We start from the raw sequence: 26,370 nt of genomic DNA, 5'->3' as shown, positions 1-26,370 counted from the left end.
GAAGCGGACACGGAGCAATGGATCCAAACTACAAGAAAGAAGATTCCACCTAAACATTAGGAAGAACTTCCTGACAGTAAGAGCTGTTCGACAGTGGAATTTGCTGCCAAGGAGTGTGGTGGAGTCTCCTTCTTTGGAGGTCTTTAAGCAGAGGCTTGACAACCATATGTCAGGAGTGCTCTGATGGTGTTTCCTGCTTGGCAGGGGGTTGGACTCGATGGCCCTTGTGGTCTCTTCCAACTCTATGATTCTATGATTCTATGATTGGCTGCAGGAAGCTCCTGCAGTCAATCGGAAGCTGTGTCAGCTGCGTCGGATGTTCGGGTTCCAATGAACATTTGCAAACTGGAACACTCACTTCCCGGTTTGTGGCATTTGGGAGCCAAAATGTTTGACTTGCGAGGCGTTCGGGATTCAAGGTACGACTGTATATTGTATCATGAAAGTGGATTTTCATCTTATAATACGTATGTGCTTATAAGCACCAATCAGGTATACTGATTTATTTTTGGGGAGTAAAGAAGCAGCCCTTTTCCAAATACTTTTACCTATCAGAGTAGATTACTTAAATATGTCAGACTGAAAATGTAACCTCTTCACCCTCTGGAACCTTTTATGCCACATACAACAACATACATGAAAGTTTAACAGTTAGCAAATGTAGCGTCTGTTGCATCCTCTTAAGAGATGTCTTAATTCAAGACTCACCTGTAACTTGTCACCAAAGGTTAGTTTGTGGATGACGTGTGTCATGTCAGGATTCTGAGGCTGTGCAGTGGCACTGTGTGTTGATACGTGAAAATTACCTGGAACCTAAAAGCAGGCAAGAGTTCAGCATTTGTTAAGCTTTTAAGTTCTCAACACAGACTAAGCTGAATGATAGGGAACACAAGGCTAAGGCTGGTGACTTACATCATTTGGCTCCAACATCTATTACAGAGAAAAAGGTTTTAAAACCTTACAATGCTTTCATCAAGGAAAGGGGTTAGTCACAGGCCAGATTCAATAATCATCACAATAATCTACTCTCAGTCTAGAAGACTGCTATAATTGACCACTCACTCATCAAAGGCTCAGAGATCTGGAGCACTCTTGCCTCTTCCCCTAAATCAAATGAAATATTTGTTAAGCTTCACCTGGGGATCCACGGAGCTCCCACATGATGGCTGCAATTTTGCATCAGTTGCTGCACTACAGGAGTAATACTGATTCAAGATTATCACCCACCACATAAGGCCTGAGTTCCTGGTTCTGCACTCTAGAAGGATGGTAAGCTCCTGGTTCTGCACTCTAGCTAGAAGGATGGTAAGCTCCACCCCCACCCACCCCAAGAAAGGAAATGGCTGTGGGAAATATATCCTGTGCTAACATTACTTCTGATATAGAGCAGGCTGCACTTCTTGCATTGGCCCTGTGAATCATTCCCATCTACACATCCCATCACCAAGAGAACTGCCATGAAGCTGCACCCATTTCACCTTCAAACAAGCACCTTTGTTAACAAGAGGGTGAAATACTGCCACCACCCAGTTCTTTGTGCTGCAGTTCTTAGACGTTTTGAATTCCTAAGACTCTCATCTAGCACAAAGACCTTTGGCTCTCCTTAAACTACGATTTATGCTCTTCGTTACATCCCTCATTTCAAGATGTTTTGTCCCTGATCTTCATGACCACCTCAGTCTATGACAGCTGTAGGGAAAGTTTTCTGGCCCACCGCCTCCAAGACCATGTGCCAAAACATGCAAGTACAGCCAAAGCTTAAATCCAAACAACCAGCCTGGCAAGCGCTGAAGCAGCTGGAACTTCACACAACCTCTCCTTTTGCTCCAGCTGCCATAGGCTGGATTTGAAGACAAAATAGTTAGGTCAGGGACAGAGAAATCTGTAATGGCCATTATCACCGGACGCCCTGGCAAGTGCCAAGAGGGCTCTTCAGCTGAAGTAGATTTTAAATGAATTCTTTTTTTTTTTTAATGACAATCAGGCTCCAGCTTTTACAGTGGCCCCTTCCCAAACATGCTTTTTCTTTACAAAATTATAGTACACATAGTTCCTGAATGCACAGATTTCAGCTAAGAACTCTGGTTACCATGACAATTGTTAATTGTGATTAGATCACTCTGGGATCAGCAGCCTTTCAGGGTTTGTTACAAATGGAACTGCATCACAAAGCATTTTAAACAGAATCCCGTTCAAGCACTACTACAATAAGGAAGCAAGTAGAAGGGGGGACTGTGTGTGTTGGAGGGGGGCGTGCGTTCATTGTTTTTGGCTTCTCTACATCATGGAAACTGATAGTTCACTGTCCTGCAAAGGGTGGATCAAAAACTACATTGGAGATGGTCACAGTGAGTACCCACCAATTAAGCTTTGAAATAAATCTGATTTCATATAGTTAGTTGCACTTTTATAGATCATATGATATCCTTTTTTGGTACACTGCCCTGTGTTCTCTTAGTAGAAGAGAAGAAATATTCATTCATTCATTCATTCATTGCTGCTGCTAAGCCCAATGACTCATTGGGTGATAAAAGCAAGTTGCTCTGCATAGGACTCGTCCTCCTTAGCTCCATCTGGTCAAGGAACATAAGTGAACCTTGTGGAGAAGGGGAGATGCTTAGCAGAGTGTCTCACACCCCATCCTTGCGCAACAGCTGCCCAACAGCCCCACAGCCCTAGCAACTAGGTCTTACTATCTGACACTTGCTTCCACCACCATCCTTCTCGGCTCTTTCTGACCAATAACAGCCAGGGTCAGTTTGTCAGGTACCTCACACCTCTGTCAGGTATATTTTGTCAGGTACATCACATACCCTTTTTGCATTAGAATAAAGCTGGGGAGAACTCCAAACAGCTTGACACTTGAAAGAGAAAGAGGGATGCCTACCTGTTACTCATAAACACTCCACTATAGTATTTGCATCAACCAGCTTGCTAGGGTCTACATGTCACCCAAAGCCTGTCCATTCAATCACTGGGAATGCCAGCTCACTGTGCAGTCAAATTACCCACAAAGGGGCTTACATCATTTAAAGTATCCAAATCCAAAACATTAATACATCATTAATAACAACAAAGTCAGATCCAGAAACAATGTCATCATAAAACCACACACGTACACACAGAAATAAGGAGCTACTCTTTATGACAGGAGTGGCTAACATTTGGGGGGCCAAGGGCCTCAATGACGCATTGTCAATGCTCCAGGGGCCGCATTTCAAAGTGGGCATGGCCAAAGTGTAAAAGTGGGTTTCAGCTTTTCTTTTCTAGAACACAGTTTCGAGGTCTTGTGGATGGTCGCAAAAACCTTGTGGCATCATAGAATCACATCAGGGGACCATGAGAGTGGTAAAAAAAAAATCTTTTGGCATCACAGTGGGTTGCCTATGGGAGCTGTCAGGATTTTTTAATATATATATATAAAATCATTTATAAGTTCTTTCTTAGAATCACTAATGCGGGGAGGGAGCCTGAAGGCTACAAAAAGCTTTTGAGAGAGTGCTATGCAGCCCACAGGTTAGCCACCTCTGTTATGTGATCTTTCATTGAAAACTCTGGAGAAATAGAAATTCTCTAAGGCCTGCTTAAGACACAAGGGATGTCTAATTCTGAAAGCACTGAGGAGCATGCCACATTGCAAGTGCCCACCAGCCTGAGCACTTTCACCAGCGAAAGCAGGCTGGCTGACACAGATCTAGGGTAGACAGAGGAGCTCCTTTAAGAACTGTTGTCCCAAATCATTCAGGGCTTTAAAGGGATAGTCCCAAGACTTCCCAACGTGCTTGTCCCATCAGTATTTTCCCCCACCCCCAAACGTTACCACTACATTATTGTACAGACTTGCCCTACGGAAGTCAGAGCTCTGCTTCTAGAGAACGTTTTCTACTCTTAACTGGTTCTCCTCAATGTATGTAGAAGCAATGCTGGACCTCGGGGGGGGGGGGGGAGAAGAGTCATTTCCAAATAGTTCTTAATCAATAGATCAATGTGGTTTTTGTTCTTAGGTTTCCTGGATGCTCATCAGGGAACTAAAACTACTAATATTGTCATGGAGGTCACCATTCAATATGGTCTCCATTTGGGGGGCAGACGTGGGTGGTGGAAACAGGTACTCCAGAAATGAGTTTATAAAGCTGTGGTGTGTTGTACGATGTTGTTTGTAAACAAAGATGATGTGGTCTCTTTTTTCCTTTTTACTAACTCACTGCAATTCACCATGAATGCATTTCATATTTTATTTCTGTTTTTTATTAGTATGACCTGAATAAAAAATTACAAGCTTGTGTGCGTGTGTGTGTGTGTGTGTGTAATAAACAGCACTCTGAATCTGTCCCCCAAATACATGGGCAACCAGCACAACTGATACAAAAATCGGCGGGATACATTCCTGCCTCCTCACCATATTTTGAATCTGTTTATTTTGTACCTACAATGTGGGGTAAGCAAGCAAATAGCTCCTTAACACCAGGGAATCACTCACAAACATAATGGGAAAGAACACATCTAATTGTATTGTCATTAAACCAAAGCAGCTGAAATCTAAGGTACTTCTCCTAACAAAAATCCACACGAACCACCCAAAATAATACATAGCTGGAGGGGGTGAGCAATAAACCGCACTAAGGACACTTTTTCTTAGAAGTACAAAGAAAGCCTTAGACAGCAAATATACAATCCAACGCAGGAGCTCTTTATGTACTTTGTTATTATTTTAAGTATAAAGATTAAAAACTGCACAATCTACATAGACTCACAAGTCGTTTTGCAGTTTGCTACGGTGGCTGATGACTGACACAAAAAAACAGCTGACAGAGGGGAAAGCAATCAAATAAAAACATTCACATATATTTTTGTACTGCAGCATAAGCAAGGGTAGGGCCTGCTTGTTATTTTTAGGTGTGCTCCGACATGAATTAGGAGGAAGAGGAAGCAGCAGGATTTTGTAGCCTGTGGTATAAAAATGAGGTGTGAATTAGGGTTACATCCTTATTATGCTAGCAGTCACACACTCCCTCTCCCCCACCCAAGTGAAGTCATAGACTGCCTTACATGGTCAGATTACCTAATGCTAGACACACCCGCCCAACAAAATGCATACACCCTTGCTGCTGGAAGAGAAACTTGGTCTCCACTGAGATGAGAGAAGAAACACATCTCCCAAACCATCCATCTCTCTCTCTCTCTCTCTCTCTCTCTCTCGCTTGCTGGCATTCCTCAACGGCTGAGCATCTCTTGGAACAGAAGGGAGTTTGTGCAGAGTTGGGCCACAGCCCTTTGCACTGCAGTGACTCACATGCTGGCTGTACAATGCTTTGGGAGGAGAAAAGAAAACACGCTGACACTCTGAGCTCATCAACAAACCACAAAGAACTCAGAAGTGTTTTCAGCTCCCATGTTTACCCATGCTCCACCCCATGGCAACATGTCAGTGCAGCATGACTTCCTCTTTCTAGAGTGGTTTTTGCCCCCACAAATACGCACCTCTCTTTGCTGCTTTCCGTTCTAACTAGGGCTGCTGGTTTAGTCAGCTAAATAGCTAGACTAACTGATCTAAAATGTACCCTTGACTAAATCAGGCAACACATTTTCTAAGATGTGTCATTTTTTAAAAAAACAAAAATGTAAATATTTATGAAAACTATAGTAGCAGTTGGCATCTTAGAAAAGTCTATTTCACACAAAAGCGGGTACACTTCTATAGTAGTGCTTGCTGTAATTGGCCACTGTTAGAATGGGGCCCTTAGTATGATCCAGCAGCGATCTTTTTACCGTATTTTTCACTCCATAAGACACACTTTTTCCACCTAAAAAGTAAGGAGAAATGTCTATGTGTCTTATGGAGCGAATGCACTGGGCAGCAGGGGGATCCCTCGGCTACCGCTGCAGTCGCGAGCTGAGGGATGCCTCCGCAGCCGGAGCCATGGCTCCCACCTGTCGCTCTCGCTCTGCTGGCTTCTCAGCGAAGTAGGATAAGGGACGGAAGGGGCTCCGTGTAAGGGCTCCCTTCGGTCCCTCCTCCCGCTTCTCTGGGAAGCCAGAAGAGAAGCCAGACGCGCTGCACTGCTGACAGCAGAGAAAGAACGAGAGCCATGCAGCACCTCTTGCTCTGCTGGCTTCACAGCGAAGTGAGAGGAGGGACGGAAGGGACGGAAGGGAGCAAGCAAAGCGAGAGCCGCTTACATGGCTTTTGTCCCGCTTTGCGCAGCTCTCACTTTGCTTGCCCATCTCTCCTTCCAGAAAAAACATTCTAATTTGCTGCCAGAAATAGTAATCTGGAAGATCTACTGACACACACAATTCCCCTTACCATGACTGTATTAACATTCTGGTTCCTTGAAACAAAACATAAATATAGGACCCATTTATCCTGGAACAGTGCAGGCTGCCTCAGTTGTTTCCATAATGTCCTGCAGTGTATTCTTGGGGGGGGGGCACCCGTACCTTTAGACCTGGCTATGTAACCCTCCCAGCTCTCACAGCAGTGCAGCACCCAGAGACTTCACAACAATTTATTGTCAAATTTGCCAACATTTCCCCAGAATGGATTATTCCAACTTGCCTTGTTAATGCTAAAATGGCCCTCGAATCTGCACCCATCCCCATTATTCAGAGGAATTTTCATCGATTTGTCAATGTGGCCAACTTCATGTCTTCCCATTTCATCTTGGATATCCAGACCAATCACTATGCGTTTAGGAATCAGGGAAAAAGCGGGAAAATAATGGGAGTGTTAAAAATAACATGCTACAGAGAAGGATACATGAATCATTCTTAAGAAACCTTTCTGATATTTTAAAAATTAGAATACAAATAAAATTATTTAATTAAGTCAGCAGTTAGGCTAATCAGAAAGCATAATCATCAGCAAGTTTCTCTTATCTCCCAAGTACTCCTTTAGTCATATATGGGCTCTATTATCAGATGATTTGCAGATCTCCTTGTCTGAACTCAATAAGTACTCTAGGTGAATTGCATTATTAAGTATTTAGTGATTTGTTCCTAGGACATGGGTATCAACCCTTCTCTCCTGCTGCCTCTCATAGCAAGGTACGGGCCTTTTCTGTGGTGGCTCCTCATTTGTGGAGTGTTCTCCCCAGGGAGCCTCACCTGGCGCCTTCATTACATATCTTTAGGTGCCAGGCAAAAGTGCTTCTCCTCAACCAGGCCCTTGGCTGATTAACATCCTATGTCCTTTTACATTTGGGTGTGTCTGTGTTATTAGTTTGTTTTTACTTTTGTTCTTATTTGTGTTATGTATTCTGCGTTCTCATTTTATGGTTTTTTGTTGTGAACCACCCTGTGATCTTTGGATGAAGGGTGGTGTACAAATTTAATAAATAATAACAATAATAACAAACAGCAAAAACAAAACAGCAGCAACAGGATAAAACACAGGAGCATAATAGGGACAGGTTAAAACAGTTCAGCTGATGTTTTGTAAGGCCTGGGAAAAGAAAGTTTAAAGAAGGATTTCTGCCTGGTGCCGGAAGACAGGTCCTAGGTGAGTCCCCCTGGGGAAGAATGTTCCAAAAATGCTTTTCTTTTACCTTAGGGACTATGTCACTTTAATACAGTGCCTTATACGCCATTGCCCAAATAAGTGTTTAGTAATAGCGGAAAGCAGCCATTCATAAAAGCAAGAATGCACTCTAAAGAGGACATTTTCTTCTTTTTTCCTAGAAAAAGAATGGAAATGATTCATAGCAATCTGAACGTGAATTATGAAGCCAACATAGTAGTTACTCAACCACTACTGGCAAACACAGCCTCAAAAAAAGATGTACTCACATTCACAGTGTAGATTCGGCAAACTGATGTTCAAATTTACTTCTATTTTACCACCACTCGTTTTGTCTGGATCATCCACGTAGAGCTCGTTAACGCTGCAGGGGAGAGGAAGATAGGTGGTTTCATTTTAGACGGAATAGTACAAAAACCATTATTTGCGAGACACAGGAAGAGGAAATCTCCACAGAAAGAGAACAAAGAGGGCTTTGCTGTAACATTGGTCATACAAGCTTCAAAGCCACATCATTCTTAAAACAAACAAACAAACAAACAAATCCTCCAAAAAGAGATATACAGTGGTACCTCGGGTTACATACGCTTCAGATTACATTTGCTTCAGGTTACAGACTCCGCTAACCCAGAAATAGTACCTCGGGTTAAGAACTTTGCTTCAGGATGAGAACAGAAATTGTGCAGTAACAGCACAGCAGCAGTGGGAGGCCCCATTAGCTAAAGTGGTGCTTCAGGTTAAGAACAGTTTCAGGTTAAGAACGGACCTCCAGAACGAATTAAGTTCTTAACTTGAGGTACCACTGTACAATGAAGAACTGCAGATCCAAAAGTAATTTAAAGGTATCCTGCTCTCATTTAAGTCAGGGAGAGGGGTATGGGTTTGAATATACAATGGTGTTAAACATAAAAAAGGTTACCACAAAGCCCTCCTTACCAGCCCAAGTAAAATTAAATGCTTTATAAATGAAATAATAATGTCAGGTGTAATATTGCCTCAATCAAAAGTCAGAACATACAGTAACAGAAGTGAGGCCCAAGATGATGACATTTTAGCCACTGAACTAGAAGGTCAGAATGACACTCTTCCTTTGGCTCTCTGTGAAAAACTGTACCTGAAATTACTGTTTTCACATTACTTAATTGCAAGTCCAGCCTTGCATGACCTCTTCCATTTCAGTTTTGGAATTATTAATTGAGCTAAGAGATCCTTGTGGAACATTTCTGGCCTGCCAGCTTATAAACGGAAGAGGGACAATCTTATATATGGTCCTCAAACTAAAAAGGTGCAGAGTGCACACTTCGTTCCCCCAAAGTAGCCATACACACTTGACATATCTAAACAGGGAGGAGGAGGAACTGCATCCACAGACCCACCCACCCAAGAATCAGAAGAGCCAGTGTGGTGTAGTGGTTTAGAGTGCTGGACAAGGACCTGGGAGACCAGGGTTCAATTCCCCATTCAGTCATGAAGCTCTCTGGGTGACCTTGGGCCAGTCACGCTCTCTCAGTCTAACCTACCCCACAGGGTTGTTGTGAGGATAAAAGTGCAGAAGAGAAGAAGTGCTTGCATCGCCTTAAGGCAGGCACCCCCAACCTTCGGCCCTCCAGATGTTTTGGACTACAGTTCCCATCTTCCTGACCACTGGTCCTGTTAGCTAGGGATCATGGGAGCTGTAGGCCAAAACATCTAGAGGGCCGCAGTTTGGAGATGCCTGCCTTAAGGTCTCTGGAGGAAAGGTAGGATATAATGTAATAATAACTAATAAATAAATAAGCTGGAACAGATCCAACTCGTAGAGGGGATGCAACCAGGAGACACAATCCTGCTCAGCCCACCAAGACCTCCATATTCTCAGAAATGAAGAGGCTTGATGTGCATTCATGGAATTCCAATGCTTAATTCTGTGCAAATATTTCCTCTTAAGACAAAAAATAGACTTTAAGTATGACAGGCCATAACTCCTACTGGTAAATATCTATATTTAATTTTAAAATGAAAATATGCGTAGGAACTATAACAGTAACATGAATGAATTAAACCTGTAAACACCTAACAAACTAACAATAACAAATACATGGTGCATTAACACAGAGAGCTACAATTACAATATATAAAGGATTCGATTGGTATAGCATGAAGTACCCAGAAAACAAGAAATGATAACCAATTAGCATAGGAGTGAAGATCTGAGTGATGCACCTGTTCCCATCACAGTCATCCTGGGTCACACCTTCTTTCCAGCAGGTCTTTCTCCATTTCACTTCTGCCTGTTGCTACCACTCCCTTCATTCACTCATGGCAATTATGTCTTTTTCAATTTATCTGACTTTGACCTTTTCCTCGCTGCATCTTTCACATTCATTCCTGACGACAGCTTCTGCTTTGAACAGGGGTTTCCAAATCTTGTCACAGAGAACCCTTTGTAAGTTGAGGAAATAAATACCCATGCCTTCTTATACGTAACCAACACCAATGAAATGTATCATGTCTTAAAATTAATTCTATTTCTCCAGACACCCATGTGAAAGCAGCTAAGGGGAATGAAATCAGGGGAAACAAAAGCTTTGTAAAAACAAAACAAAACAAAACAAAACAAAACAAAACAAAACAAAACAAAACAAAACAAAACAAAACAAAACAAAACAAAACAAGAGAATGGTCACATTCTTTTCCAGCACTTACTCTGACTAGAGCAGGTAGCTAAAAATCTCCATCTCCTGACCTAATGAATACATACTGAGAAAACCAGGAAGGGCCTCATACTTGTCCGGCCATTTTTCGTACCTTCTAAGGTGGCCCACCTCACACTTCAAGAAGTTGAACCAAGTGCAGAAAATGGACCGCAATGCTTAATGAATAATGGAAGCAAGCTTGCAGTGGAATAGTAGACAGAGGCTGGGGGTGTTTGGCTAAAGTGTTTTCCCTGTTCATGGAGGGCACATTCCTCTTACTTTAGAGATAGGGTCAGAATTTATGATTGAGTAACTGGTCACACTACAAGTTTTGTGAGGAAGATCATTAGTGTCAGGTGAACAAGTTCAGGAGCGTGCTACGTTTCTTCAGCTGGCTGCCTCACCTTCGCACAAGCAAACATATAACCAATCCCTCTTAAATTTAGCCCGAAGAGCTATTGGTAAGCATTGCTCAACTTATTTTTTGAGTGATTAATAAGCATGACACGGGGTGGGGGTGTGGAACATGTCTGCTCACGGATGACCTAGTTTGCTGTTCCTTCACTACAGCTGTATGTTCTGATACAAAGAATTAAGCCTTCAAAATAATTTCTCATCGGCTGATTATGTAGTCCTTCGGATTAAGTAACACTGTCCTTCCAGATCCCAGGAGTGATGTCAACCAGGACAAGCATTAATCCTCATTAGCAATGTACCTATCTGCACTCAAGTAGTGCTTCCTGTGGGATGCCCGTTTGCCAGACAGCCTGTTTCATAACAAAGCCTTGCTGCTTCCTTCTCATCTCTTCCTAGATCTATGAAATCAAAGCCACACCCATCCTGTCAGTTACATTTTGTTTATTAAAAAACAAAACAAAAAACAGCCTCTCAAAACTCACTCCAAGGCAGTCCAGCATTGCAGGTTTGACATTTATATTACTAGTGAATACAGGTAGCCAAGTCAACCTTAAGTGGGAAGCTTGTGTCAATCTGTAGTGTTCTTCAGGAACCTGTTTTGTGATTTGGTCTTTCTTTCTTTCCCACAAACATCTATAAAACTTCAAGTGAGGTAACAATACAGCTATAGTGCAGTTTAGTGCTTTGCTGCAGAGACTATTAACTCTTTCCTTTTTTTAATTTTTTGACAGTTCCTCAGCTGGTAACACGTATCCTCCCTCTCCTACAAGATCTTCTTTTCACCTGGAAGGGTGTCCCTTGGGACCTCAAATTCCTCTTAAATCTCAGTGCTGGGTCCCTATTTGTCCTAAATCCCATGTACCCTAGTTAGTGCCCCAGAAGCTCCCTTTGGGTGCCCAGATTGTATGAGAAGAGATTTATTGGGGGGGGGGGCAGGGAGTGATTAGTGGTTTTGGAAGATATCCTACAAGTTTTGGAATTCTCCAGCACTGTACAGAAATTCAGAATTTATTTATTTTTAAACACCTTTGATGTTACGCATTCAAAGCAACCAAGAAAGCTGAAATGTGCAACACTGTTTTGGAGGGGTCACCTTCTGCCAGCTTGTCTATGCTGAGCCACCACAGGAACTGCAAAGGAAGAAAAAAGTTGTAGGCACCAGGGGGAGGCAAGCATCATTTTTCTCCAGGACTTGCAGTCAGTACTTCAGATAAATGGAAAAAAGCATTTCCCCCATGTGGCAGAAGCGTTAAAAACTCAACATTTGTTGGGGCCAACTCAAACAAGACTAGGGCTTGATGCTCAGTGAACTTGCACTGTACAAGGAGCTTTCAGGGACAGCCTGGCCAGACCTACAAATTACATAAGCAGCAGCTGCGGAGAGGGGTTTAGGTGAGAGAGGAGTTTGCCCCAAGAAGGAGAGGCTGGTTCCTGAAATGAGGCCTCTGTGAGAGATATTTTGGGATAGCAGTCAACTCAAGAGAATTTGCACATATTTTTCTTCTTCAGTCACATTAAAGGATTTCAACACATCTAAATCTCATCATCTTTCAAAAGCAGAGGGAAAAAAGAAAGTCAGACTAACGCCTTGTTGTTTTAATGTTTTCAAACAGATTTGAAGCACAGTCTAGTTCTTCTATTTTCTAATCACTACCTATCAAATTCCTCCTAATCCTTTCCCTTACTGATGTTAAGAATAACACTTTTAGTAAGAATGTTCTCTAAAGCTTCTTCACTGACCCCCACCTTCCAATCCCACCATTAAATCTGAGTAAGAATTGCCATCCAACACCACTTAATCTCAGGCTACCCAAGTGTCTCAAATACATTTTCTATTGTTCCTTCCCACCCTTCATAATTCTTGCAATTGTAGTTTCCTGCATCTCCATTCCTCATTCACTAAGAGAGGGGTATGCCTGACACAGAGGCCTTAGTTTCCAGGCCTAGGTTTGGAACAAGAGGCAAGTTCTTTTTTTTAACAGCAGTGTTGTTTTGCTACTTAAAAATGCATGCTGTCTCAAACATATTTGCTACTTCCTCATTTTAAAAAGTCATTGCTCATTGCTCAAATCAAGAATGTAAAAAACAGACTGGACAACTAAGAAAGGAAGTATAGTTCTCAGACCGGTACAAAAGAAAATGGAGGTCAGATGTCAACATTCATCTGAGTCAGTCATCATAACTGGCACCATAGCACACAGACTTCCACTTCCTGTTAACCCACACAAACACACACAGAAGAGGATGAATGGCATAACCCAACCACTTCACAATCTTGCAACACCTTTCATTATAGTATCTCAAAAGTGTTAAGTGAGCATTAATTAAGCTGATGAAGCAGCCAGACCAATACGGTTATCCTTACTTTAAAAGTTTGGCATAAGAAGAAGCAAAAGCCAAGTTACCATTAGGAAAGCAATACAGGAGACAAATGCCATCATTTCTTTCAAGCCATTAAATCACACTCCCTCAACTAGAACAATTGACACTCACTTTAAACCAGCAATTTTCAAACAGTGTTGAAGGAATTCTTTAGTGTTGCAGAAGCGTCTTAGGGGTTCTTCACCCCAGAAATTAGTGGTGCTGGATAAGCCACCCTAAAGGTTAGCTTGCCTACTATTACTGATTCCCACCCCCTGCAACGCGCAGCAGCATGAGACAGCAGTGTATGTTCTAGGGCATATTCTCCATTTACACAGGTGACACCAGGGAGCAATGTGCCCTAGAATCCTCCAAGAGAGAAATGTAATGGTTCTTTGGTTGACAAGCCATCATGGAAAGTTTGCAAACTACTACCACAAGATACCAGGCTGCATTCACAGGAACCAAAACAGAGATACATGCAAGAAGAAAAGGCGGCCCACATCCCATGATCTAAAATCATTCTGCCTCATACCCTGTGTTTATTGTGCAAAAGCACAAGCTCATTGGAGGAGATGGTCTAGGAAGAAGTCTGGCACTGGCCTCCTTCATGAACACTGCACCACACCTGCAATCTCTTCCCCAATACTTTTATTTGTAACACATAACAGTGATTTTATAGCAATGCATCAGTACAGTTATCTTGCCTGATAACTTCTTTCTGCAAAAGCCAAACCTAGCTACTTCATGATTAGTGTCAGTTGCTACCTAATCTTATCCCATATTTTCTGCACACATTCTCCCCTCCCCCTTTGCACAAATTGCTGCATTTTTAAAAATATGTGCAGCAGAGGCGTACCAAGGCTCATTGCACCCTTAGCTAGGAGCTGTATCGGTGCCCCCCCCCCATCCCCTGCACTCTTGGCAAGGAGACGTATTGGTGTCCACCCACCCCATCCCTTGTGCCCTTGCCAGAGGAGTCTGTGCATCTCACACAGCTGTCCAGAGCAGCAGAGGAGAGGCCCAGGGAGTGTGTGGTTAGCCAGGCAGGCTCCTAGCCATTCCTAGTCAGAGTGGAGAGGTGCAATTTTTGTACCCCCTGGGCCTGGCTCCTTGGCAAGGGCCAACCTGGCCAACCTCAAAAATCTTAACTGTTTAAGTTTGCAGACCTAGATGTTCATTTATTCCATCTCACACAAAAACGAAGTTGCTGCAGAGGAACCTACTATCACCATGCATCCTCAACTGTAACCTAATGACAAACACACCGAAGGAACTAATTATTTAAAAGATGTGCATGGAATAAACACTAGATTTTTAAACAGCTATGCAAGGACTTGTTGTGCTCTTTATTCTCTTTGCTATGACAATTCTTGACTGAGTTATTTACTTGCAGCCGCAGATTTGCACACAATCTGCACCAACTAAACTACTTTGCAATGGACCATTGGCTTTCTCTTTTTAAAAATACAGTGGCTGCTAGGTCACTCACAATTATGTAACTAGCAGCAACAAGGTGCTCCTAATACCAAAAAGAGCTGTGGTGCTATCTCATCTTATGCCATTCTCACAGCAACTCTGCAAATTTTGCTACCACCCCACTGTGTAGCTATCAATTAGTTGCGGCATACACTCGGCTAATTACTTCATTCCTCCTTAATTGACAAATGTATGGAAAGACTCTTTAAGTCACTTCTGCAGAGTATTAATTAGGTCAAAAACTACGTGGCTATTTTCTCACCAGTTATACTATTACAATAACAACAGCCAGCAGTTAGGCTACAGAACTGGGTTAACTATGAAATAGGTTATTTGATTTATGGTGCATCAGCAAGATGACGCAGGGTAGGCCGTTAAAAATTACAAGGAGTGCCTACTGATGGCTCTGAACCTGCCACCAATCCTGCCCAGGAAATGCCAAAGGCATTTTACACTTACAGCTGTATTTCCCTAACCACGTGAGTCAGTCACTTAGTGGGACAGGGTACCTGTTTGTGACTGTCAACTTCGCAAAAATCCAAATGTGGAACATTGACCTCATTTCCTTTATCCGTCCCTTGGAGTCAGAGTGCTCATCATCATCCTTGTGGGGTTTTTTTTTACATGTCAATGGAAAATAGCTCTGAAGGAAAAAGTTTCCTTTGGAACATGCTCACAAATACGTTTTTAGAAACCTTCAATCAAAATCTTTCACTTTGATCCTTTCAAAATTTGGGTATTTAATCTCAGCTCTGGGGCAATTAGAAAAAACAGGAATATTTAATAGGAGAGTTTTCTTTCTACTAGGGATGGGGGGGGGGCGGTATTCCAAAGTGGGTTCACTAGTCGAAACTTGTAAGGAAAAAAAAAGGATAGCTGACCCTCATGGGATCCCTGAGACCCCAGCAGTTGCATTTCTAACTATTTGGAGTTATTATCTGTTGCTGTTGTTGTTATTTTTAAATAAAACAAATGAATAGGTTTTGTTTTTAAAAAACAGCCCTTAGAACACTTTGTAAAATTGCAGGTAGTTTGATAGTAGGATTGTGTGCAGATTTAGAAAAGGAAAAACAAATTACTATGGAAATGGGACAGAACAGACACACAAAAGCAAGGCATACTGAACTCTGACTGATCCGGTCATCCTACTTTCTACCCTCAGAGAACCAGGATTTAGGTTTGGTCAATGTCTGGATAAGAGATTACTTGGGAAACCTATGCACACCACTCTGCGTTTCCTGGAAGAAAAGTTGGATTTACGTGTAACAACAAAAGAATAAATTCTTTTAACAAAGCCCTACTGAAATATCTGTCAATTTCTACCTCCCCTTAGTAAGGCATACAGGCTACCATTTCAGAGATTTATCAGTGGATACCACTTCTGGCAAGGATGCATTGATGTCCCCCAATGTATGTTCACTCCAGAGAGGACTGATCCTTTAAACACACTCCACGCAATCACACATAAAATGGATATGTGAAGTGCCTGCTGCTGCTACTCAGCTTTCTTCACCCCGCAAGCACCAAAATTTATCTGGGTAGAAGAAGGTGGAGGCACCAAGGGTCAGGGGGTTCACTGAAGAGGTAGAGGCCAAGTGATGGTCACCATCACTTACTTTCTCCTGTCCCATATAAATTTGTTGGCTTTGGGTGAGTAGGACACAGAAAGGGGAGCTCAACCAATACCTACCAGCAAATAGCCTACTTTTAACAGCTCTACTCTTTTAAAGGAGTTCACATACTGGACACTTAATCCCCATTCTGAAAGCTGGATAAATGCTAGTCAACCAGAATAGTATTGCAGCAGAGCCAGGGGTTGAACAACTGGAGCCCTAGTGCATCTCTCTACCATATCCTTTCAGATACAAACTACTAGGTGCTTATAGAAATAATATTATCTTAAAAGTTACTAATGGAGTTGAAACCCATTCAAGGACATGCACAATGGAGAGAAGGGAAATCATGCCATAAGTAAACTTTAATTTTTACTGCATTAAGAATATGGGGCAAACATAATAATTCTGCAGGGGCTCAGGTTCAAAAGCATACTATCTCAATATTGTTGGTAGAGTTATGCCCCATGCTTCCTACGGTGGATGCAGATAATATGTGCTTGTTAAAATCAGTTCCAGTGAAGTGAACAAAAGCAGACTCCAGATCAAATAGCATGGGTTCTAACAGATCTCAATCCTACTCCAAAAATTCTGTGGGCCATACCAAAATCTGCCAGGTTTTATTTAGTTATATTTAGAACATTTCTTATCCCATTTTTCAGCTCAAAGGCTCTCAGTGTTGTTAACAAAGAAGCTTTGTTTTGAGAAGTGGTATCCTAGCATCCTTCTTCGAGACTTTTGGCATCCCTGCTGCACATTCACCTGGGGCTGAAACATTTTTCATGCTTGTTCTGCTTGCACTAAGAAGCCTTATACATCTTCACACTACTTTTGACCTTTCTGCACAAAGCCTGCTGCACTTGTACATTATGTTTTAACCCTTGTGGGCCAATCCACATTCACAAGAATATCTGAGCACCAGATAACATTAAATGATTGGGGGAGGGCAGGCATCACACCAGGTAAAATTGAGATTCAGCCAATATAATTTCCAAGGAAATCCATTGCTTGGGGCCAGGAAAACAGAATTTCATGTGTGGAGTTTACAAATGACTAGCATTCAACAATCAGTGGCCTATACATGCCTCTGGCTTAAACCTCTGGATCTCACAATAGCGTAGCTATTCCCACATTACCACACTTCACAACAGTGTTGCTTTGGGGGAATGTCTTCTTTGATTGCACAATAACAAACACACCAAAGGAGTCGCAATATAATAGCCAGTACTGGGAAAGCAGGTTGAGTTTCCTCAGTGCGCAACTGCATAATAATTTGAACTATGAACAAGCCTAACATTTTGATTAGCGATATGAAAGAAAAATTTGCCTGGGGAAGATTACACAGTTGCGAAAGGCAGAGCAGAAAGCCTGCAGGGTAACAATACTAGGCCAAGTAATGATCTATCCTTACTGTTTTCTACAAGTGCCTTACTATTAGCCAAGCTTCACAATACTTTCGTGATATCGGTCACTGTGCTTTCTCCTTTCTTCCTACAGATGTGAGACACGGAATGAGTTGGGGGACTGGCATGTGTTGCTCCCAAGGCTGATATTCCAAACTACAATATACTCGTTAGTCTTTCCAATTTTCATTCCAGTTGCAAAAAGATCATATGTACCAATAAAATGCCAAGGTTTCCTAGAGGGACATACAGTAAAATGTGCCCAGCGACAACTACAATAGATTTGCCAAATTCCTAGACGCTGCCTTTTTCTCTCGGATCCGAATTACCAGATGCCAAGCTCAGCCTCACACTTACTTTCAACTGCCTTCAAAACATATCCAATGCAGTTTGTTACATTATATGCTGGAACTTCATTAAACTGGGACTAAGAATAGGGTGGGACGCGGGTGGCGCTGTGGGTTAAACCACAGAGCCTAAGACGTGCCAATCAGAAAGTCAGTGGTTCAAATCCCTGCGACGGGGTGAGCTCCAGTTGCTCGGTCCCTGCTCCTGCCAACCTAGCAGTTCGAAAGCACGTCAAAGTACAAGTAGATAAGTAGGTACCACTCCGGCAGGAAAGTAAGCAGCGTTTCCGTGCGCTGCTCTGGTTCGCCAGAAGTGGCTTAGTCATGCTGGCCATGTGACCCGGAAGCTGTACGCCGGCTCCCCCGGCCAATAAAGCGAGATGAGCGCTGCAACCCCAGAGTCGGCCACAACTGGACCTAATGGTCAGGGGTCCCTTTACCTTTACTTAAAAACCAAAAAGGAGTATCGCCTCTGAAACACACTATTATACAAATACAAAATAAAAATAAAATGCAGTGTTTATTTGGAAATCAGAAAAACATACAGTACAGCACCTTCTTCCTGTATTTATTTCAGCCATAATCAAGCCCCAAATGAGTAGGATCTCTCAGAGGCTTGACATCACAGTTTATCCCTTCAAGTGCTCTTTTCTAGGAAAATTCATGAATGCCTAATAGCTAAAGAATTATGTGTCACGGGAAACAAAGTGAACTCATCATGATAAGGAGAGGATGCCAGTGAGTAACGTGTTACCCATGATGGATTCATTTATGTTAAATGTCACTGATGGAACCTGATTTTGGTTTTGTAGGAAGAGAACTTGAGGTGGAAGTCAACAAATTAAAGTCTAAAGAACTAACATGATTTGGGGTTTAGTTTTTGTTTGGGTTAAAAAAAAGACATATTTCAAATAATTTATTACAATATGTATGTTACTGCAGAACAGCCACATTTGGCAGTATTCTATAACCCATGATCAACATCAAAACTATATGCCCAATTCCCAGCCCCCAGAAATATTGAAGAAGGACCTAATAGGACAGAAGTGCTCTTCTGTTTTCAGCCTATCTATCCTTGTCAACCAGAATATATTATTTTGTACTCCAGTGTTTCTCTCGGTTTTTCAACATGATTGATTGATAATTCAGTTTCAATAAGCCTGTACTGTCCCCAGATATGTTGACCCTCAAAATATATCCAACAAGACTAAGGTCATCTGTTAAGTAAAATAATCTACATTGAATTAACTGTCAAACCCTGCTTCAGAATACCAAACTCCAGCACTTCTGATTCAACTTCAGGTCTGATGTTTTCCTCCCTCCTTCTGAATTTCAGAAAATATCACACACCCCTCCGGATAGAAAGTTTGTGTCAGCAACACACATCTTTATCAGACAATGGGTTTGCCTAATCCAGGAGTTAGCAACCGTTTTGAACCAGTAGGCACCTGTTGAATTTTGAGAATGTACTGTGGGTAGCAGTCAGAAAATGGCTGCCATGGGGGCATGGCATAAGACAAAATTAGGGAGTACAGTGGTACCTTGGTTTAAGAACAGCTTAGCTTATGAACAACTTTGATTAAGAACGATGCAAAACCGGAAGTAGGTGTTTTGGTTTGTGAACTTTGCCTTGGAAGCAGAACATGTTCTGCTTCCTGTTGAGTGTGTTCCATTTGTAAATTGAGTCCCCCGTTGCTATAGGAAAGCACGTCTTGCTTTAAGAATGCTTTGGTTTAAGAACGGACTTCTGGAACGGATTAAGTTCGTAAACCAAGGTACCACTGTACATAAGAAAAGCCTGCTAGATAAGGTCAATGGCCCATCTAGTCCAGCATCCTGCTCTCACAGTGACTGAACAGATGCCTGTGGGAAACCAGCAACTGGGATTCAAGCACAAGAGCACTCTCCTCTTCTGTGGTTTCCAGCAACTGATACCATCATCGGAGCTTATCCATTCCCTGGATAACCTCAGGCTTACCATGTCAGGTAAGTACTGCTTGTCCCCCGTCAGCAAAAATCTACCTGGACATCATTTTTGCAGCCCGATTCTTGGATGTATGGCAGCCCTACCTTAACACAGTTTTAGATATAACATAAACTGCAAACTGAATTATTATTTAACCGATCACTTTTTAACATGAGGGAAATTGCCAACAGCAATAGTTTGTACTTACATTTCAGTGGCTATGAATCCAGTAAGCTCAGACAGGAAGAGAAACAGTATGAAGAAACAGCAGCAGACAGAAACTAGAAAAGACACATATGGAGACAAGTTAGTTAATTGTAGTGTAGTGTAGTGTAGTGTAGTGTAGTGTAGTGTAGTGTAGTGTACTGTACTGTACTGTACTATACTATACTATACTATACTATACTATACTATACTATACTATACTATACTATTATATAGTGGTACCACGGGTTAAGCACTTAATTCGTTCCGGAGGTCCGTTCTCAACCTGAAACTATTCTTAACCTGAAGCAGCACTTTAGCTAATGGGGCCTCCTGCTGCCGCCGTGCCGCCGGAGCATGATTTCTGTTCTCATCCTGAAGCAAAGTTCTTTACCCGAGGTACTATTTCTGGGTTAGCGGAGTCTGTAACCTGAAGCGTATGTAACCCGAGGTACCACTGTATTAGTTGTACCCTGCCCATCTGACTGGGTTGACCCAGCCACTCTGGAAGGCTAATTTAATTTAAACACCCCAGACAGTATTTGACAGTATTTCTACACACACATGTGTATGCACACCTGAACTCCAAAATGACCTACCTACCTATCTATCTAATTTATATCACACCTTTCCTCCAAAACTTGAGGTGGTATACATGGGTTCCCTTCTTCCCCATTTTAAATTATCACAACAACCCTGTGAGTTAGGCTAGGCTGAAAGATAGCAATTTAGACCAAAACGTCATGGTGAGAATTATGGCTGAACAGGATATCCTGCCTTACAGATCATCCACTATACTCACTGTGTGATATCCAATTAAGTCATACTCAGGCCACTGATTTCAACACGTCTGCTGTGAGGATGGCTAACACTGGATATCATCCGCTGGCTTCATTGTTATTTCTTTTGCCTTCATCTCTCTCTCTAACGCTTCAACTCAGAAAAAAGGGGCAACTTACCAAATTCTTACTGGTGGTGTTTCTGCATTAACATAGGATAAAGCACAGATTTTGCCTACATGTTCTCTTCAGGGAAGGCAAGTCTACATGCATTATTGTTCTCATTAGGTCTTCCTAACGATAAGAACAAAACAAAAACTTTTCGTCGTTGTTGAAACTCTGGTACCCTAGTTTACGGTATCATAATTTTTTTAAAAAAATGTTTTTAATGCTTTTTGTTGCTGCTGCTGTCTAGAACCACCTGCTGTTACTACCTGCTGGAGTCTTTAGAAGAGCAGCAGAGAAACACTGAAAATGGCACTAAATGAGAGAGAAATAGTTTATCTCCCCCCCCCCCCCCGCAGCCCCACACAGGGAAGGGGCAATGTGATTTTAAAGAGGAAAGGAGTCCTTTCCACTTTCTCTCTCACAACTCAAGACACGCCTACTGTCCACATAGTCAGTCTGCCAGGCACCCTCCCTGATTAACAATAGTTTACTGGCTGGCTGTTGAGCTGCCAGGCACCCAAAGGGAGGAAGGTTGTGGCTGCTCTGGAAGTGAAGGAATGCCCAGGGAAGAAAAGGACAATGATAATAACTAGTTGCCTTGTCCCTGGCTGGGGAAAAGATGGGTCAAGCAGCCCTCCTCAACCAAGAAGCTTTATTTCACCCATTGTCTCTGCCAGCAACTGCTGTTCCATTAGGCTAATTTATCTCTTCATATTTTTTTAGTTGAGAATCTGTACATCACGCCTTCATCAAAACAATTTCAGGATGGCTTGCAATCCCATGTTTCTCAATTTGATCCTTTTACATGGTTTTGGAGTATTTTATGGATTGTGACTTGCCAATATTTTTATTGATTATAATTTGGTAATTCTTTATTGTAACTGTTAAGTGTAAACTGTTTAATTATTGTTCGCTGATATTTAATTTTACTCTTTACTATTATATTTTAATGCATTATTGACTACTGCTTTATTTGATATGTTGTTTATTTGAAAGTTATTTGAAAGTTGCTATTAGATGTGAAATCTTTGCTGTCTGTTTGGTTGTTTCTTCAACTTGTAAACAGCCTTGTGTATGATAATATAGAAAGGCGGCCAACAAATTAAAAGTGAAATGAAAATGAAATAAAAAAACAAACATACTAGAATCCAAAATTAAAGCATGTAAAAAACACTAGGGCTTATTACAGGAACCATCATGCATTTAAAATACTGTATTTTTTGCTCTATAAGACTCACTTTTCCCCTCCTAAAAAGTAAGGGGAAATGTGTGTACGTCTTATGGAGCGAATGCAGGCTGCGCAGCTATCCCATAAGCCAGAACAGCAAGAGGGATTTCTGCTTTCGCTGCGCAGCGATCCCTCTTGCTGTTCTGGCTTCTTGGATTCAGAATATTTTTTTTCTTGTTTTCCTCCTCCAAAAACAGTCTTATGATCTGGTGCGTCTTATAGAGCAAAAAATACGGTACATCAAACACCAATGTACTGCAGTTGTTAAATGGCCAGGGAAAATAAAATGGGGATTTGCCTGGCACCTAGATGGTAACAGATAAGGTATCAAGTGATCTGCTTTGGAGGAGTTCTAAAAACAGGGCACCCCAGTCAAGAATGTCCTCCCCCTTGTCACCAGTCACCTCACCATCAGTGGCAGAGGCATTCAAGGGGCAGAGAGCCTCAGAAGATTGCTTGTATCACTAACAAGTTGATATGGAAGTAGGTGTCTCATTAGGTACTAGAGTCCCAAGACATATAAGTTAATATCAGCACCTTGAAACCAGTAGTCTAGTAGTCAAGTCACCAGCCTCTGCTCTGTAGGAGAGACAATTGCACTAGTAGGAGGAGAGACAATTGCCACTGCAGCGGTGGTGGGTTTCTTTCTGTGACAGATTTTTTATATTTTTTTTACAAGTGTGATAAACCAGCACAGAAAGGAGAACACAGGAATGCAGCAGTTTGTGAGGAGCTGTCAAGTTCCTCTGTGGCACGAATGGTATCAATAGCAGGCAAAAAAGTATACAGTGGTACCTCGGGTTAAGAACTTAATTCGTTCTGGAGGTCCGTTCTCAACCTGAACCTGAAACTGTTCTTAACCTGAAGTACCACTTTAGCTAATGGAGCCTCCTGCTGCTGCCATGCCGCTGCTGCACAATTTCTGTTCTCATCCTGAAGCAAAGTTCTTAACCCGAGGTACTATTTCTGGGTTAGCGGAGTCTGTAACCTGAAACGTCTGTAACCTGAAACGTCTGTAACCCAAGGTACCACTGTAGCGTGAAAGCACATTTATACTAATCAATAGTTTATTTTCTTACGAAGTTGGCTTGCTTAGAGCACCTTTGCACTTCCCTTGGCAACTCATTGTGCCTCATATGTGCTATTTTTGCCATAAAATGGAGTGCTGTACACCCGTGGTGATTTCTGGGACTCTTGCATATACCACAGTTCACCACAAACTAGACATCACGCAGGTCACCACAACTCTGATTAAATCGTATCACTTTCAAATTTTAATTTAATAAAATCTCTGCTGAGGAATAAACCACAATTCTCTGGTTTTCGCACAGGTTTTGAAATATTATTGGATATCCCTGCCAGAAAGTACTTCACGTTCTTCAAAAGCAGTCTCTAAAAAGCAATAACCTGCCCTGAGGAAGGGAAGCTGCAAGTGTTAAGGGTGTAACTAAAAGGGGCAGGGTTGGTATTTACTGATGAATTAAAGCAAACATTCTCTACATTCTGACTCCATGCTGAATCACCACGGAAAAAGCAGGCAAGAAATGCCACAAAACGATAGACTAATAGTATTGGGAGGAGGGCTTAAGGAGAGGGTGACCCTATTTGTTTGTTCTTCAGTCACGATGACAGGGCATTCCACCATTCAGCCAATCCCCATAGGCAGGGCCTCTTTCTCTAAACTTTGCTCTGTGTATCATCACAGTGCTGTTAGCTTGGCAATGACAGGACAAATCTGGAAAAAAATAATAGATACAGCCATTTGTCCAAATGAACTATGCCAGGTTTACTTCTAATGATGCCTGCCAAGAAGAAATCTCTCTTACAGAGCTAAAGGACAATACAGAAACTTTCTCCTGCAATATATAGATGTTTACTATGATACATAGTTCAATTTCTATATTTATCTTAAGTTATTGACAGTTTTAACTGAATTTGGATTATTTATAAATGATGTTATAGAAACCACAGCAAATGGGTAATGTCTTATAATTAGGTCCTATTTGTAGACTTTTAAAATTGTGCAGATGACATATATGTGATTTTGTAATTTACACTTAAATTAAAAATATTTAAAAACATCTTTTATTAGATGTATATATGGCAAATATTTAAATATGTATTGAAACCACGTACACAATGATACCAGCCAAGAGAAGGGGATTAAAGCACCCCTAAAGATACAGGTGATTAAAGTCACCTCCTGTCCATTTGTCACCTGTGCGCAGTTCAGGAATTAAAGATCTGCGCCTAAAGCAAATTCTGATCTTGGGCTCTCAAGACCCACAAAGGGAGCTGAATGGTTAAAGCAGTGTCTCTAAGCACTATGTCCAACTCTGTCCTGCTGCCATTTGACTTTCCCACAGCAGGGCTCATGCTGCTCACCTCTGCTTGGAAGACTGAAGGAGGACAGAGAGGGAGATGGTTGCAGAAAAAGTAAGCACTTTGGCTAACTGTTCTCCCCTCCACCCTTTGTGTTGTCACTCAGTTCATGTTCATTCTGCTTGGCCTGCAGTCAGAGAAAGAGAAAGCATACCAGCACAACCCCTGGGTGAGTCATGTGTCAGTGGAGGAAGGTGGCTTAGAGGGGGAAGCACTGTCTAAATCAATCTACTACCCCATCCAGTCTTTCCTCCAGGGTTGGTTTCAGGTTAGAAGAACATGGTCATCAAAGAGCCAACTAGCCAAGTAATCTGCTTTGCGTCAGCAACCAACCCGATGGCTCTGGAAAATTTACAAGGACATGAAGGTAGCAGGCTTCTTCTGTTGTTTATTCCCAGCACCTAGCATTCAGTGATCCCCTTCATGGATCACTGCCTTGCCGTGGCGAAGGGGCTTGAAGAACTCAGAGAAGCTATGAACTATGCCGAGCAGGGCACCCAAGATGAACAGGTCATAGTGGAGAGTTTTGACCAAACGTGATCCACCTGGAGGAGGAACCGGCAAGCCACTCCAGTATCCCTGCCAAGAAAACTCCATGGACAAAGACAACAGGCATATAAAAGTTATGACGCTGGAAGATGAGCCCCTCAGGTCGGAAGGCGTCCAACATGCTACTGGGGAAGAGCGGAGGGCAAGTACAAGTAGATCCAGAGCTGATGAAGCGGCTGGGCCAAAGCCGAAAGGACGCTCAGTTGCGGATATGCCTGGAAGCGAAAGGAAAGTCCAATGCTGTAAAGAAAAATATTGCATAGGAACCTGGAATGTAAGAACCATGAACATGGGTAAGTTGGAGGTGGTCAAAAATGAGATGGCAAGAATAAATATTGTCATCCTGGGAATCAGTGAACTAAAATGGACGGGAATGGGTGAATTCAGTTCGGATGACCATCATATCTACTACTGTGGGCAAGAAACCCGTAAAAGAAATGGAGTGGCCCTCATAGTCAACAAAAGAGTGGCAAAAGGAGTACTGGGATGCAATCTCAAAAATGATAGAATGATCTCGATACGAATCCAAGGCAGACCTTTTAACATCACAGTAATCCAAGTTTATGCACCAACTACTGGTGCTGAAGAAACTGAAATTGACCAATTCTATGAAGACTTACAACACCTTATAGAAGTGACACCAAAGAAGGATGTTCTTCTCATTATAGGGGATTGGAATGCTAAAGTAGGGAGTCAAGAGATAAAAGGAACAACTGGCAAGTTTGGCCTTGGAGATCAAAACGAAGCAGGGCAAAGGCTAATAGAGTTCTGTCAAGAGAACAAGCTGGTCATCACAAACACGCTTTTCCAACAACACAAGAGACGACTCTACACATGGACATCACCAGATGGGCAGCATCGAAATCAGATTGATTATATTCTCTGCAGCCAAAGATGGAGAAGCTCTATACAGTCAGCAAAAACAAGACCTGGAGCTGACTGTGGCTCAGATCATCAGCTTCTTATAGCAAAATTCAAGCTTAAACTGAAGAAAGTAGGAAAAACCACTGGGCCGGTAAGATACAATCTAAGTCAAATCCCTTATGAATACACAGTGGAAGTGAGGAACAGGTTTAAGGATTTAGATTTGGTGGACAGAGTGCCTGAAGAACTATGGATGGAGGCTCGTAACATTATACAGGAGGCAGCAACGAAAACCATCCCAATGAAAAGGAAATGCAAGAAAGCAAAGTGGCTGTCCAATGAGGCCTTACAAATAGCGGGGGAGAGAAGGCAAGCAAAATGCAAGGGAGATCGTGAAACATACAGGAAATTGAATG

At 42.1% G+C, this 26,370-nt stretch overlaps 1 protein-coding gene across 1 annotated transcript in view; it reads right to left on the bottom strand.

Moving 5' to 3' along the window:
- Window positions 1-26,370, bottom strand: part of ERGIC1 (endoplasmic reticulum-golgi intermediate compartment 1) — an 80,346-nt gene that overhangs the window by 14,432 nt on the left and 39,544 nt on the right. The window contains exons 3-6 of the mRNA XM_079964885.1: window positions 19,989-20,061; window positions 7,789-7,883; window positions 6,560-6,684; window positions 709-813 (exon numbers count right to left, since the gene is read on the bottom strand). Coding sequence (XP_079821011.1) covers window positions 709-813; window positions 6,560-6,684; window positions 7,789-7,883; window positions 19,989-20,061 — 398 coding nt within the window. The remainder of the gene's footprint in view (window positions 1-708; window positions 814-6,559; window positions 6,685-7,788; window positions 7,884-19,988; window positions 20,062-26,370) is intronic.

The sequence above is a fragment of the Podarcis cretensis genome (genome assembly GCF_951804945.1).
Source record: "Podarcis cretensis genome assembly, chromosome: 2".
NCBI lineage: Eukaryota > Metazoa > Chordata > Lepidosauria > Squamata > Lacertidae > Podarcis > Podarcis cretensis.
The sequence above is the reverse complement of the archived record's forward strand: the minus strand, read 5'-3'. Positions and strand labels throughout refer to the sequence as shown.